Source organism: Tubulanus polymorphus, chromosome 2 (genome assembly GCF_964204645.1).
Source record: "Tubulanus polymorphus chromosome 2, tnTubPoly1.2, whole genome shotgun sequence".
Taxonomy (NCBI): Eukaryota; Metazoa; Nemertea; class Palaeonemertea; order Tubulaniformes; family Tubulanidae; genus Tubulanus; species Tubulanus polymorphus.
The window spans coordinates 29,255,463-29,271,731 of NC_134026.1; the positions used below are offsets into that span (position 1 = coordinate 29,255,463).

The following is a 16,269-nucleotide window of genomic DNA, read 5'->3' on the forward strand; positions in this document are numbered from 1 at the left end:
ATTTGGGACAATTAATGCCCACTGTTGAAGGATTTGTTGAACTAATTTCAATAATCTATTGTTCTTCAATCAGTAAGTTTACAAATACCACGGTTAATGGTACAACTTTCTCCCGTAATGTTACCATGTACTAGTACATGCCAGTGAAGAGGTTATATGATACAATTAACACCATTCATTCGTTTGTTAAGATGATCTTAAGACTAGAAATTTTTTTTCATAACCCCAAAGTTCACGTCACTTCAATTCGGAGCATCTCGAGTGACGGTAGTTTCAGGCCTGGTGCATCGTGATGCACAAAACTCGAATCGATAATAATTTACAATAAAAAAAAAAATAAATACAAGAGCGTTTTGTTTTGTGTACATGTGCAGCGACTGCACTTAACAATTTATATGCATGAATCTATCATATTCAAGCAGAATAGAGAAATAATTTAATCAATAAATAATTTAATAGGAATCAAAGCACAATATATTAATTATCATTACTATTACTATTATTATCATATTATATTAACATCTGAAGAAACTGAATATAAAATATTTCCTTAGCTGAGGCTTAATTACCATTAAGCCAAGTCTAAATGTACGAAAATGTGGCGATGTCTATTTGCACTTGAATTAAAGCAGTCAGTTAGAAATAATTTAATGGATTATTAGTACACACAAACTGATAATTAGAAACAAAAATCAATGTAGCACCACAAAGTAAAAACCGACAGTAGTTGAAGAGGTCACTGATGCCCCACGTGTAAACCTCAAGAACTGCTTCTTTATTCAAGAAATACTAAATGCGGCGGCAATTATAAAATCTTTGGAATTCAAGACGATTAATCTATAATCATGTAGTAATAATATATCAATTAATTAATATAAATGTTTATGAAACCCACACAATATCGTACGTTTAACAATGCGAAGTGCTCCTTCCAAGAACAGTCGCCATCTAGTATATATATACATATATATATATATAGTATATATATCAACCATACTATTTATATTATTCAGATATATATTCATATGCAAAAAAGCGAAATTCATGAAAATAAAAAAATTACCCATAAGTCTCGTCATATTAAAACTATTTCTTTTTTTCGTATTTTTTTTTTATACATTTTTAAAACTTTTTGAGTACTAAATTGAAAAATAGTTGAAACCTCTCTAGTAAACACATACAGATTCAATAAGAAATTGTATTTCGTATTTGATTATTCACACATGCAGCTAGGAATATATAACGCGAATTGTTGTCTCTACTGAACACAACACCAAACACATCGTGACGTCGCTCGAATAGTAGGTAATAGCATTATTCAATCATTAGTAAAACATTCCTAAATCTATAGCAGAAATAACCTGTAAAACCTAATATAGGAATATCCAGTAAACACCATAGTCACTATCTGATTTACCTTCTTATCATAGGATAATCATCAATTATAGTAATTATTATTATTATTATTAAAATATTTTGCACAATGCGTAAATATACACCAAATCACATTTAGGTAATAAGTTTATATCAGATATGTAGCATTTTTTTGCTCTGACCATATATTATTATATATAATAGAATTATGTATTTAATAATATCATTACTATCGTTGAGAAGTTTTTTGTGTTTTTATGAAAGTTTAATCGTACGGAAAAATTAAATCTATATGACTTTACTGTGGTAGTGTGTGTATAATAACGCAGGTGTGAGAAGTAGTACATGTACTATAATATCTAATTATGCAACAATTATCCAAGGGGGTTTTACTAATCAATATCTAATGCTATGGAATAATAACAACAAGACCAAAATAATAAGATAAAAAATATAGTTGTTATAAAATGAATTCCAAACACCCACGTAGATAGGCCTATGAAATGAGTTATAAACAAATTGCACACGTCATTCTGCACAAGAAAAACAAAGCTAAAAAATAAACCTCTGAAGTTACAAACATTTTGTGCCGACAACTATAATACACTTGCCAGGGCAGTACTATCGAGTCAACTGATTCGGACTGCAGGGCTGCAGGGCTGCAGGCATAGCAAACTTCTGTTGGCTGAGAAAATTTAGTTGGAAAGGTTGGCCTTTTTCAATGTACAAATCAAATTTCAAAATCGTTATGCAGCAACGAATAACTGACTGTGTATGTGAGTGTGTGTGTGTGTGTGTGATCACGAGAATAGAAAGCTCTATTTTGAACGATACACCAAAGATATTTCGAAGGGAACCAAAAACAAATAACAAGAACTGATAGCTATGCATAACATAAAATGCACACTAACATCTAGCTTACCACGTAACAGGCAATCACACTGTGATAAACCAAGGTGATAAGCATCTCTGAAGTCTGACTAGATAATATTTCTTGTTTATTGTCTGTGTATTATTTTATACAAAAAGCCTATTCGTATTTATTTATTCAGCCCTTGTCAGATAGTAGGTACAAAAATGATTGTCTAAGGTTGCTATAAAAAGGAGTAGAAACGACCAAAAATTGTACAGAAACTATCAAAAAGATACAAAATATGTGCAAACATGTACAGCCTCATCTTCCTGTTAATGTTTATATGTTGTTGTTTTTGCCATGACTACCAATAAGGGGGGGATATGTGTTATCACATAAAGCTATCTCTAAAAATTATCAAAAAAGCAAAAGACAGACACACAGTGTTTTCATACAAATGATTAACGACCAACCATATTTTTTTCCGCTAGGTACATAACATAGATATGCTAGTCTCTACTACCATTGAATAAAATGTAATTGTAAAAATATACTAGAGACGCATTTCAAAGGATCACAGACATTGACTACGATAGGGAAACTTTGACACATAAATAGTTTGCATTGAAAACGTGGCGCAAACAATTGGTTGGAGTTATCGTACAAATCACTGGCTGTGGCAAGTGAGGAATGAGATCACCATATTTGTATTTTTTTTAATGATTATTAAAGTTATTAAAAAGACAAAATTCTTTAAACCGATTGGTCGAATTATAGCGATCGAAAAAGGGTGAATAGTAGATGAACAGGTCCTGCGAATTATATCTGTCAGTTAGAACTCATAAATATTGATGAATTTCAAAAACACCAATTGGGTTACACTAGTGCCTTACACCGCCGTCTTAGTTTTACTGGCCAAATCCCATGAGTGTTAGTTAGCACATTAGCTGCATTTTATGCACTTTAGTAAAACAATATAGTAGACAAGATAACTACCACTAGTGATAGTGTAAAATGTATATGACATTGCTCGGTAATAGATAAATGTTAAGATATAATATTAATATGGTAACTTTATACAAATATATACACATGCTAAGAATAAACCTGTAACCCAGAAAGTAAAAACCTATCGTACAAATGATTTTATTGCCGTAATCCCGGAGTAATAAAGGAAGGATTTGGTGTCGATTCGAGCCCCGATGAGATGAAACTGACAGAATAACCTCAGGACCACAACTACATATAGAATATCATATACATGGACAATTACATTCATATAACACATTGCCTTTGCTCACAACGAATGAGAGAGAGAGAGATAGAGAGAGATGATTTAAACTGACATTAACGATAATTTGCCAGAAGAAAGTTTTCTTATCATCGAAAGCCGATACTACAACAACAGTTAATGACGATATTATAACCACCAAACTCTAGTACATGTCTGCCACCTATCAGGCCTTATCTGAACTACTCTTACCTAACGGCTGTATATGCGCCTATTTTGTATCTGTTAACATTTTTCAGTGATTTCAGCAGAAACCATATTTTCATAAATTAATCGTAAAAAACATTAGTTTTGCATTGAACTGCGGATGCTGAATTATCATTATTATTATTATTATTTAGCTGAGTATACGCACACTCAGTGTATTATAGTTAATCGCTACCCCCTTCCGGCCAGTAATATCTAGCATGTATCAATTCTATATGCTTATTATTACAGGCACAATTTATTATTGATCACAAATGCAGGACAATCACATATTATACTAAGAAAACTATAAATGTGCTGAAAGACAGATATTTTACGAAAACTTTCCTCCAGCAAAAGACCTGCAATTCGGCACAGCCGTTATCTCACACATCTTGTGCCGTCGTCACCTAGCACCAACGAAATGGTACCGCTCTCGGCCGATCAGCGCCCTCTTTAACGAGTGGTTTGTGATATTCGCGTCCTGGTCGGGAATGAATCTGAGCCCAACAGTGCTCGCAGTAGTACTGCAGACAGGTGACGTTCGCGCAGAAGAACGGAGCAAACTTTCCTCCGCATCTCGCACCCTGACATTCATCACACATCTGATCATCTAATACATATGGTTTCACTTCAACCTGTAATGAAATAAATCATTCTGTATACTGGTGTTTTGTGGAGCACCCGGGCCAACTTAGTAGCGATCAGAAATGTGATTGAGAAGTTGTCATACCTAACATGACTCAATCTTTGAGATAATTCGGATTTTAGAGTGGAATGGGCAAAGGACTCAAATCTCGAGATGTTAGGACATGGGTTACATCATGCAATGTCCCTGTCACTCAAAGCGGGGTAAAAATACCAATGCATGATTGTAACTGATCATATTTTGTGGTGGAATCTTGAACACTTAAAAAAGTCTAGTAATTATCATTGTAATGAAATCGTATGTATGCTAGGATCCCATGTAGAACTAATGACTGCTCTGAGCCAGTATCAACATACCCGTTTATCAATATCACCATGTTGTAGTTGCACAAATCTAGCGCTAATTGCTGCTATATAGCTCTGCTGGTTAGAAAATGCCACGCGTCCGGCACCTTTCGGGTATTTCAGTTCAGGATCGGTATCAATGCCAGCATAGCATACACCACCGTACAGTCTGTCCATTATCATCGCTAATTCAACTGTAATCATACAATAAAATACACATCATTACTAATACACAGATACAGAATGATTATTCGATATTAGTTATAACAGGCATCGGGAGGCATCGGAGGTAACCTGACACGGGGTCAACCAGTTGAGTCTCAATCCAAACCACGTTCGACAAACCACCTTCCACAATGAGAAGATGCAGGATTTCTTTACCAACAGAGGGACAAGACAAAATGTCCGCCCAATATTGAACACTTCTGATAACTATGTTATAGAAGTATCATTGAAAATAGTACCGAGGTAGATAGAATAAGACATCAGCTTTACGCTGAAGTGTGAAATGTATTTTATCCGTGGTCAACTAATAGCCCACAAATTCCACAGAAACCATAATAGCGAAATGACAGATAAAATGGCCACTAGCGTTGTGAGGGTAATAGCAGAGAAAATGACGAGTAGACAGTGAGAGGAAGCTCGACGTCGATCCAGACTACTCACGCTATTTACGACAATCCCTAGATTCGCACAAATCTATTTAGCGAAGTGTTACAGTAATTACGAAGATCTCAATTTTACGACGAATCTCTCTCGCATGTTGCTTCACCTCGATAAAAATCTTATGCAAATAAGACCGGAATAGATTAGAGGAGTTTGTGATTCATCGGTTTGATGTGACAGTACGCGCCGTGCACTCTGTTGCTCCGCGGATAAATTTGACGAGATATTGTTGTCGTTCAGATTATTACGACGATTTCTCGGTACGAATATGCTAATAACATCTCAAACATCGTTCGATCGCTGGCTGCGAGTCTTATAACGAATTTATTGTGGTATTTATCGCTGTACTAAGTATACTAGACAATATAGCCTGGTCAAGTGAGTTAATGTTCTGTCAGAATAGATTCCTGTTTGTGCGTTAAGGAGGGTCGCCATTAGAGAACATAATCATGTTTGACCCCTATTCATACGGAGTACAAGACAAGACAATCTGCAGAAAGTTTCAGTGACAATCAAGTCTCTAGTCTCTAACTAGTCTCTGGTCCCTAGTTTCTAGTCTCTAGTTTTTATTCGAAATGATTTTCTTATTGATTTGATTGAGCTGCGGTTTTAGACTGTGATTCATTCTTAATCCGTGATTTGCGTGCCGCGCGTGATTAAAAATAACTGGATTAATCACATAAAACGAACTGCAATTTCTTCCCGTTCATTTCTTCGATCAGCGCTACTCCAGTTAAAACGTCTAGCTCCCTTGTTTTATATCAAAATGTCATGCAACTGATTCAATCGTTAGTCGTTAATTACCTCATTAACGGTTATGTTTTCGAGTTAGTAGATTGCGTGGTTCGACGGAATGCTGTAAGGAAGGTGCAGCTAGCTAACCGATCGTTATTATATTCAATGTCTTTACTTCTTTAGATGATCATAACAGTCACGATCGGATCTACTTTTTTTACGGATGCAGCCTCTTGCATAATTCATCATCAAATTACTGGTGAATCGTCGGAACAGTTCAGAAAATACCGCTGAGCCCTTGACAGATATCTGACCATTGGTTGCAGAGACACCTCTTTGGGGTAACAGGTATAAATTGTATTTGCCGAGTCAAACTACAGCTAATGAGCTACCAGAAATGCTTCTGCAGCAAGGGAAATTTCACCAGAATCCGCCAGGTGTCGCTAGCGTACAGCTCGATTTCTTCTTATACTCAAATTAAAATCTAACAGTAATTTCTTACTTCGGATTTGGAGAACAAATTTTGAGATCAAACCATCTGATACATTAGCGTCGCCATCTGGTGAACTAGCTAGTGTGCCAGTACCCCATTAGATAGAAGAGGAGTTGCTTCTCAGGAAAATAAGCGAGACTTCGGGTCTCGCGACTCGTAAAGATCATGGACATGCAAAAACACGATCATCTCCTACACTGACTTGTACTAAGGAGATCATATTCTTTCCAGAAGAAATACAGCTCCTCAGCTGAAAGCCATGCAATATCGCATGGTACCAGTAGGAGGATTGACCAAGACTTGTTGTCACCATGTCTAGACAAGATATTGACATTTAAGAGTCGCTGCTCAGTTATAACGGCGCGCACCAGTCAAGTCAGTTTTCTCTGAAAGACACATATATCACCACCCACTATCGCTGCCGCAAAAAGATTACCATCGTTATCAATAATGTATGAAATTTGCCAAAAAGTACGACAATATTTCAGACTTAACTGCAGGCATCCGTTAACCTTTAACGACATAGCAATAATACCGGATGACCGTCGCTCGCAGCGACTGAACTGAATAGCGCCGAAATCATTTTTAGAATACAATGTCTCGAGGGAAACCTATAAAAACCTCCTACCGAGCTACTTCACTGTAAATTCGAAGGCAGATTTCGAAGACCGACTACTGTAACTCATCTACTCAGTTACTCGGTTTCGACGGAACGAACTAATCATGATATGAATCTCAAACACTAATGTGACATTTCTGGTGTATGCAAGGCGCATTTCGCGATGAATCTAAATGTGTTTCGAAGCACAGTAAACAAATTCAATCAGATGAACGGAAATGAAATGAAACTCGCAGGCGCTATAGAAAACACTTCCATCACGAATCTAATGACAACATTCCCACCAGAATCCATTTTAATTAGATATAAATAGAAAAAAGGCGAAATTTTCAATCTAGCAGATGAGTCGCAAAGTAGCGATGATCTATAGAACTAAGAGAGAAGCTAGACACGCACTCAACCAAATGGGAAACATTAAAATCCATATTCAAAGATGTCTTTTTTGCTTCTATGCAGCGCAGCGAAAAGTGAACTTTATTTGATCCTGATAGCGACAAAACGCGCTACACCTCACTGAGATTATCATTCATTCATTCATTCAAGGTCTCAGTACAATCCCTGCGACACTCCTTACGAGTTCGGCTTATAGGTCTGAATGGATACGTTCTGTCTGGTGATTTATTGAAATAAATGACTGACAAATGAAAAACACCTTAAACATCATAGAGAAATGGTAGTTTTGACGTAGCTCTATCTCGATGAACCGGTGTCTAACGGTGATCGGTAATTACACTGTCCTCAAAGACGATCAGTTGATCAAGCGTGAAACTAAGTTTGAGCATCAATCACCGAAACCTGTAAATTACGAACTGACGAACTGTGGTAATACGCTGTGATTAACCGATTGATTTATTGCTTTTCGAGCTGAATTTTTAATTCAGGAGACTCTCCTAGCTCTCCTCGTTTCGGATCTATTTCTGGACATAATGAACCATAAATGAGACTAGACTAGATGAGCAGTACATGCAGTGACAACGCTCATATCAATTAGTCTACATAACATCAATTCAAATCAATTAATTCTACTATGATTGATCACGATCCGTACGATCCATTTCAATCCCTGTGACTGCCCAGTGATCATCGCACCACAGACTCCCTACGACTGCCCAGTGATCATCGCACCACAGACTCCCTACGACTGCCCAGTGATCATCGCACCACAGACTCCCTGAGACTGCCCAGTGATCATCGCACCACAGACTCCCTGAGACTGCCCAGTGATCATCGCACCATAGACTCCCTGTGACTGCCCAGTGATCATCGCACCAAAGACTCCCCGTGACTGCCCAGTGATCATCGCACCACAGACTCCCTGTGACTGCCCAGTGATCATCGCACCACAGACTCCCCGTGACTGCCAGTGATCATCGCACCACAGACTCCCCGAGACTGCCCAGTGATCATCGCACCACAGACTCCCTGTGACTGCCCAGTGATCATCGCACCACAGACTCCCTGTGACTGCCAGTGATCATCGCACCACAGACTCCCTGAGACTGCCCAGTGATCATCGCACCACAGACTCCCTGTGACTGCCCAGTGATCATCACACCACAGACTCCCTGAGACTGCCCAGTGATCATCGCACCACAGACTCCCTGTGACTGCCCAGTGATCATCGCACCACAGACTCCCTGAGACACAATGCCAGTAGCAATGAGTCGCAGTCTCCCAGTCTCTCAGTCCCAACTGACTGAGACTAGTCATTCACTGTCGCCGACAATTGTGGTAAGTTGCGACCAATTCCTACTGATCACATGGCATCGCATGTTGACCTATGCCTGCCTCGAGGCCAACCCGGGAGAACATTTTACCTGGGTAAAAAATTCATAAAAAACAAAATTAGTCTACGTTGATCGAGCGACTGAGGCCCTTGGCTAACTAGCAAATTATAGGTCGAATTTGTTACATCACGGTTTCTGAGAAAGATAAAGCCGAGGCTTACAGCGAAGCAGCTTCACCGATATTTAACAGACGATGTTTAGGGAATAAAACAAGGGAAACTGAGAGAGTGAGAAACATGTCACAAACAGAGACAGAATAAATTTCTCGCATCAGACAATCAACAATACATTTAATACAGAGAGAGCGAGAGAGGGGGAGAGGGGAGAGGGAGAGAGGGGGAGAGGGGGAGAGGCAGAGCTGCTGTATTCCTCTAAACCTTCAACTCTTAAATATACGACATTTCAGCTTGGTTCACCATTTGAATACAGCAGTAGCTCCTCAAATTTGGGAGTAGGGGCGAACAATTATCAGCAGGGGGAGCATCAGCTGGTCCTGGTCCTCCCACAGATAATATTTATAACTAAATTCATTCCGAGCGCGATCGCAGTAATTTCAACTCACAAATCGAATAGTAACTTCACAACTTACACTTAAGCGAACTCAATCACATAGTTCGAAGGAATTTAGAGGATTCACGAGCTCCCCCAGTGCGACCCCCCCCCCCCCGGATTCCCGCTCGAAGAATACTGTCACCCAAAAATCATAATAGCTGTGATTCACTTCTAAGAATTTTTATCAACGAACATCAGAAAAGTAATTTGTGGCAGGTCTTCTAAATCTGTTCGTGTCGGAATGTGATAAATTAGGGATTTTTCTCTTTTTAACGCGATCCTATTTCGATCCTATTTCGAACTGCCGCGGTTGAAAACGAGATCGCTGTATTATAAATTGATGATGTAACGTTTATCCACGAGGTTTAACACCGAGATTAACAACAATTCCTCATTCTGCCGAGCTGCCAAATATTCCCCCATTCCAACAATAAATCATATTTGAAGATGAGCTTTGTGAGTAATACAAGACGTTACGTAAGTTATGGCTTAGTTAACTGATATTCTATTGAGTTTTAGACGTAACAGAATTCAATACGATGATAAGACGATATTGTAGGAATGAGTGATGACGTGAAATACTGTCATATTGAGAAATGGTTTAATGATAAGTTGTTGCGAATGTACTGAAGGGATATCTATCGATCGATGCGATCTCATTAGTATATTGAACTGTACACATCAGTTATAATGATGGATGATATAACCGACAAACTGTGTCATATATCAGGGTGGCCACTTAACGAATTCCCTCAGATTTCCCTGATTTTTCCATGTTATAACAGAAAATTCCCCGAATAAAGCGCGGTCAATAAAATATCAAAATTCCCTGTGTTTTACAGGTTTTTTTTTGCAAAATCTGTCAAAATTTTCCCTGAATTTGTTCTCGGTTTTTCTGATTCCCTGATATCAGCCTGACAACATATAGGCCTAACCCGTCCCAGACGCAAACCTAAATAATGAAGCATAAAATCCAACTAAAACTAGCTTTTGGCTACGGCACCGTAAAAAATGAAAAACCATTAGAAGCTGCGGAGTTGTCTGAGCTTCATTAATTGAATTTTGTCCAGGATGCTAATCACAACTAAAGGATTTCGAATGTAAATGCCGCCCCGAGGAGATGAATTTCTCAAATTTTAATGGTATGTCGTTTCATCGAGAGAATTAATTGAATTCAGGCGCGCGATGTTTTTGATGTTATGACGTTATCAGACTGTGAAATATTACCGATAAACGACGTCGAAAGAAACGTTAGCGGAAAAAATTGCCTTCGAAAAACAGCTCAGAAATTCACAGGAGAACGCCGCGCTTGTTGCACTTGACCTAAACATACCTCCATATTTAGAGGTATATGACAAACGAGTGTATTAAGCCGTATATATAGACCGAGTAATGGAATATATTTCACATTAGAATGATTATTAGTATTCGTGAATCGTTCCGATAATGTACATTCGCGCCATAGTCGATGTATTGTAAGAACTGTAATTTGTACGGACTCGCGCAGTGATATGCATGCTTATCACAATCGAATCGGTCTGTCCGCATTACAGCTCCCAACAAGCGCGAAGATAATGACGATTTAGCCGGGCCCGCGATGCTCTTAAAAACTTGTGGCAAAGAATGTTAACCGAGTCAGGAGACAACAACCGGTGCAAATCTGGTCAAACCTGATAATCGGTCGGCTGTATGGGAAGACTAGAATTCAAAACATCATCAGCGTCGTTAAACGATAATATATAAATCCCACACTACGAATGAAAATTAAGTCTGAAATGTTTTCCTCGAGGAAGCAGTTTGTTCAAAGTCTCTCCTATATCTTACAGTTATCTTCAGGAATACTAATGTTAGCCAACTACATTAGTATTCCTGAAAATAACTTCTGGGATATAAGTCGAAACGTCGAAAATAAACTACAAGCTCGAGGAAACTTCTCAGACGTTTTTTATCCCGCGATTTTTAAATTCTCATACAGAACTGAAGAATAGAATGTCTGAGAACCTCTAGACAGCGGATGCGTTTTCTTAATAGCTTTCGAAAAAGAATTGCTTTCAATTTCGAATCCGATTTCTACGCGCTGTCAACTCGGAAGAGCATATGAAATAAGGGGGTATTAAATACACATTAAACTCAACGTTTATCGGTGAATATCGATCTAAACGTCATCATTCATCAAATTCAACTTTACCATCATCATTCACGACGAGAAAATAGGTGCAAAATTCAAACGCGTAGAACAGCTATGCAGCTGTGCGAGTCGTAATCATCGAAAATACTTTCCATTTCAATCACGGGTTTAGCCCATATCTTTTCTGTCACTTTCACGACAGATAGCTACATTTCATCGCCGGATTGAAGCCTCGTTGAAGATACGAAAATGGGTAATTGAGAAATAGTGATTAGATTACATTATCAGTCGACTACGGGACACCAATCTGTTCATATATATAAATGTACAATACTTCAATCTACTAGAGATGTGTCTTCTTTCTATATTTTAAAGCGCGGATGAAACGGAAAGTGATCTTGATAAACGCAGTCGAATCCTCGTAACAAACCTCGTCGCGCTCAATTTCTTCCTGTGTTGAAGAAAGTTAAGATTTGATTGAGGAGGTTGCGAGGACGAACCGTTTCTAATTAACGAGCTCATCACCTCGGTCGCCATTTTAACTGCTTCTACTTCACGAAAACATAACATTAATTCATCTCTTAGAATAACCTCGAGACCGGCGTAGTTCGTCACCGCGCTCGGCTGAACTTGAGGAATGGGAAAAATCATTTATAAACAAGTCGACACTTTCGCTAGTGTGAGTCTGTTCTAATTTTGCTCATAACTTGAACGGACCAATTCAGAATGGACCAAATAACTGGATAGGCATTTTTGGTCGGTATCAGTCGGTTCGAATGTTCTGAATAACATACTGCGAACGCGTCTATTCGTACGTATTGATTTTAGATCAGTTTCAATCAAACACAAATCACTATTTTATCTATTTCAATGAAATCTTTGACGTGAAACTCTCATTAAACGATTATTTATGTTTTTTTTTGAAGACGGCCCGATCAGCAATTAAACGAGTCCCATATTTCACTATCGAAATAATTAAGCACGTCAAAACGCGAGCGCGATAGAGAAATGGCTTCGCTGAAGTGTCGTGATTGAAGCGGCTTTAGATGGCCATACGTCATCCCGCTAGAGATTTACAAATTACAAAATCTTGCAACAGGAAATATCACGGACTACTTGAAAGAAACTAGTAGTTGATGAATTATGGCGATAATACGCCAATTTCATATCATCGACTCATGAGGCTTTCCACATTCTCGTTACTACTACTACGAAACAACTCATAAATTGTAGATTTACGATCTTTCGTTATAGAATTAAACCGGCATATACAATATCGTACAGGGTGCGATTATTCATACATGGCCCAGTGATCAAAGCAACCATCAAAATTGTGTTCATAATGATGCAGTATTCGAGTAACTCGTATAAATGCGCCGTATTTTATTCATAAGAAGCTGCCGTTCTAACTTAACGTCACTCGAGTTGTCAGAATTTGCGACAGTAGCCTAAACACTAGTTAAATATTGACTGAAATAATTCAATTGGGAAAAACGTTATACCTGCTCTCAGAGGTCTCGGTACTCCACCAACAAATATAGTTTTCCTAGGGTCTAATGGCTGCGAGCCATCCATCACAAAATCTGAATCACTAAGGTTCCACGGTCGTATTTGAACCTATAAAGAGAGAGAGAGAGGAATAGATTCCATCTATTAGTAATACAAATTCTTGATGATATTTTGGTATAGGCGCCAGTTTTTATATGTTGCCAGGATTTTTAAAACTTAATACAACATTTATCAACAGCTAATCCCAATAATCTCACATGATACATAAACATATGGAGACTTTAAAAGACCACATGAATGTTTATAGTCGTTATTCATTAACCGATTGATTATAGAAACATGATAGCAATTTATATTCTCTTTTCATTAATTCATCTCAAAAACAAAAGCATCAAAGAATTATTCACAGACTACATGAATCGAAAACAGTGATAGACTGTGTCTCAGTACAGATGTATATGATGACTGATATGATACAAGCTGCTACTAATCGTTTCTATTATATTATACTCGGAAATTTTATGAATACACAATTCTGTTACAATTTCACTCTTCTGGTATACGTTTCTTGTAACCATGTGAAGACTTCTTATGCACATAAAACAACTAGAGATTTTACCAGGTTGAATGTGAAGTCAGCACAGGTATATATTGTATAGTGAATATTTGAGGGATATCACTATTTTAGTTAGTTCATTCTGGAATGGACCAAACCAATGCTGTGTGTTCTCACACATTTTCATTTCAGCAGTTATCATTGGCCCAGCTGATGCAACATTGTGTTACATTCACACATATATATACAGAAATGGTCCATCCAAAAATTCAGACCGAACCAATAGAATGACTTTGTTGCAGTACAAACCCTTGGTCAGTTCTAAGTTGGACGGGACTAAATTCAGAACGTTTTATAGATAATAGAGTGGGGACGTGGTTTATGATTTCAGCTCTATTTTCTACAGTTTAATAAAAGCCGACAACAATCTTAATAATTCAACTATCAAATACCAGAAATAAACAATAAGAGAATATGAAATGAACAGTGTTCTATAGAGCGCAGTGCGTGGGGGGGGGGGAGGAGGTCGTATTATGTTCTAGATCGATTGATCAATTATTGACTAGGTTTATTACCAGATGGCTCTCATTCAGTCGCTATACGTTCAATACGTTTTATGTACAGTCACTTCATCCATAATTCAATCGAGTATATTTCATTCTCTCCAAGGCGAAATTCAATTCGTTTTTTGAACCAATCCCATCGAATATATTTAGAACGTTTACCACGTAATGAACATCGGGGGGGGCACTATTTACGGATTGATAATAAACCTTGGACGTGGGAGGGCACCGAGTTTTGACATTTCATCGGAAGTATTTTCATACAGATCTCAACGACAACAACATCAACGACTTCATGACTTACCGGTTTATCTTTCATAGTAGGACTAGATACACACCAATATAATTTCTCGTCATCAACTATACACGCTTCTATTAAAGCTTGTACTGACATCTCATCTTGGAACAACAAAAAGCAATACCCTAAAAACAAATAATAGTCATATTTCATACATATAGAAGATCTTTCTTCAACCAGCTGTGCTGCACTCAGGGCATTGGTGGAGGTTTCTTCTCCCCGATTAAATGGAGAGGGTTGGGAGAACTTTCGACCGAGACAATCTGCTGCCAGCGGGATTCGAACCCATAAGGTATCGATAAGGTATCAATAAGGTATCATACGTGTGAGTGAGAATGGTCGATCGTGTTCAGAAAAATAAATGGTCAGCAATATAAAATGTCTGATCAGTTACAACTAGATTCACCTACAACACGACACAAATTACGACCGAACCCAACAAAATTTTTACGACGTGCATCTTTATTGCATCTTCCTTCCTCGTCGATGAGGACTGCAATAAATTTCTGATGTCGTCTCTCACTCGCGAGGAGGCGAGGAGAGGAGTACTCGCCTATCTGACATTCAATATACAATAACCAAACTGAAGAGGTGTAGCAATATCAATTTGGTGAACAACGCATCTCTTCAGAAGCTGAAAAAATCATTTTCCCGGGAGGAAGAAAGGCTAATCAATAGAATAAAAATGGCACACACAGTCGCAGCGGACTGGTACTGCTGCTGCTGCTGCTGCTGCTGCTGCTGCTGTGAGAAATAATCAGTCATCCTCTCACGCTGCTTCAAACTATATCAATATTCAACTCTGTGAATATATAGCCTTTTAATTAATAGAGAATTTGAATAATGACGTGCTGTGAATGTTTGACTTATTGCTTTATTCTATGCGCGTAAACAATACTTTTTAAGCATATATTCAATAGTTTGATTTCATACAGCCTTTTATTAATAACTGCATCAATTCTATTTTGTTTGGAACTATGACTTCCTTCCTGCCTCTGCTGTATTTAGTAATGACAGGTATTCTCTGATGATTGTTTAGCTGAAAGGGGTTTGATGGGGTTTGATGAATCCTCCGTTGACTAATGATCAATGCCTAGCTTAGATTCTCTAAGGAATATACCATAGACGTAAAGGGGGAAGAACTGGTATTAAAATCCGGTTCATCGGCAAATCGGATCAATTCAAGGTCGAAGAGTGAATTAATCCTTATTGAAATTTGACCCCGTCGTTAGGAATGAGTTGTGGACACTGTAAGGTATTTAACTGCGAGTTCTATTCAGCTTCGAGCTGTGAGAACTGAACCGAATGGCAACAGATGCTACGAACATTAAGACGTTCCGATGATCGGAACAACCGTATTGGTTACGTCTTCAACAGTTACTGTCTTTATAAGCGGCTTAACCTTAACCTCCCACCTAAAATCAATGTCGATATAAAAACAAGACGAGGAAGGTGAAACCAAGGATCCCTAGCAACAGCGATGATTGGTTACGCCTACTTCATGAATGAACGCCGCAGTAGTGAACGCCGTTAAAACTGTTACTAAAGAAACAGGAGTGCCAGTACTAACTACGCGGCTGCACAGCAATTTATACGTCTATTGCGTAGGTAATTTCAAGAATTAATACCTAAATGCAATACACTTAGAGCGATGATACAAGCATTA

At 38.1% G+C, this 16,269-nt stretch overlaps 1 protein-coding gene across 3 annotated transcripts in view; it reads right to left on the reverse strand.

Annotated features, from left to right (window-relative positions):
- Positions 1–1,542: 1,542 nt before the first annotated feature.
- LOC141899882 (cytoplasmic polyadenylation element-binding protein 3-like) overlaps positions 1,543–16,269 on the reverse strand; it is a 42,240-nt gene continuing 27,513 nt past the window's right edge. For all 3 annotated transcript variants that reach the window (XM_074786487.1, XM_074786485.1, XM_074786486.1), the window contains 4 exons: positions 14,610–14,728; positions 13,180–13,294; positions 4,710–4,891; positions 1,543–4,342 (listed from right to left, as the gene is read on the reverse strand). In XM_074786487.1, the coding sequence (XP_074642588.1) occupies positions 4,115–4,342; positions 4,710–4,891; positions 13,180–13,294; positions 14,610–14,728 (644 nt within the window). In that variant the 3' untranslated portion in view covers positions 1,543–4,114. The remainder of the gene's footprint in view (positions 4,343–4,709; positions 4,892–13,179; positions 13,295–14,609; positions 14,729–16,269) is intronic.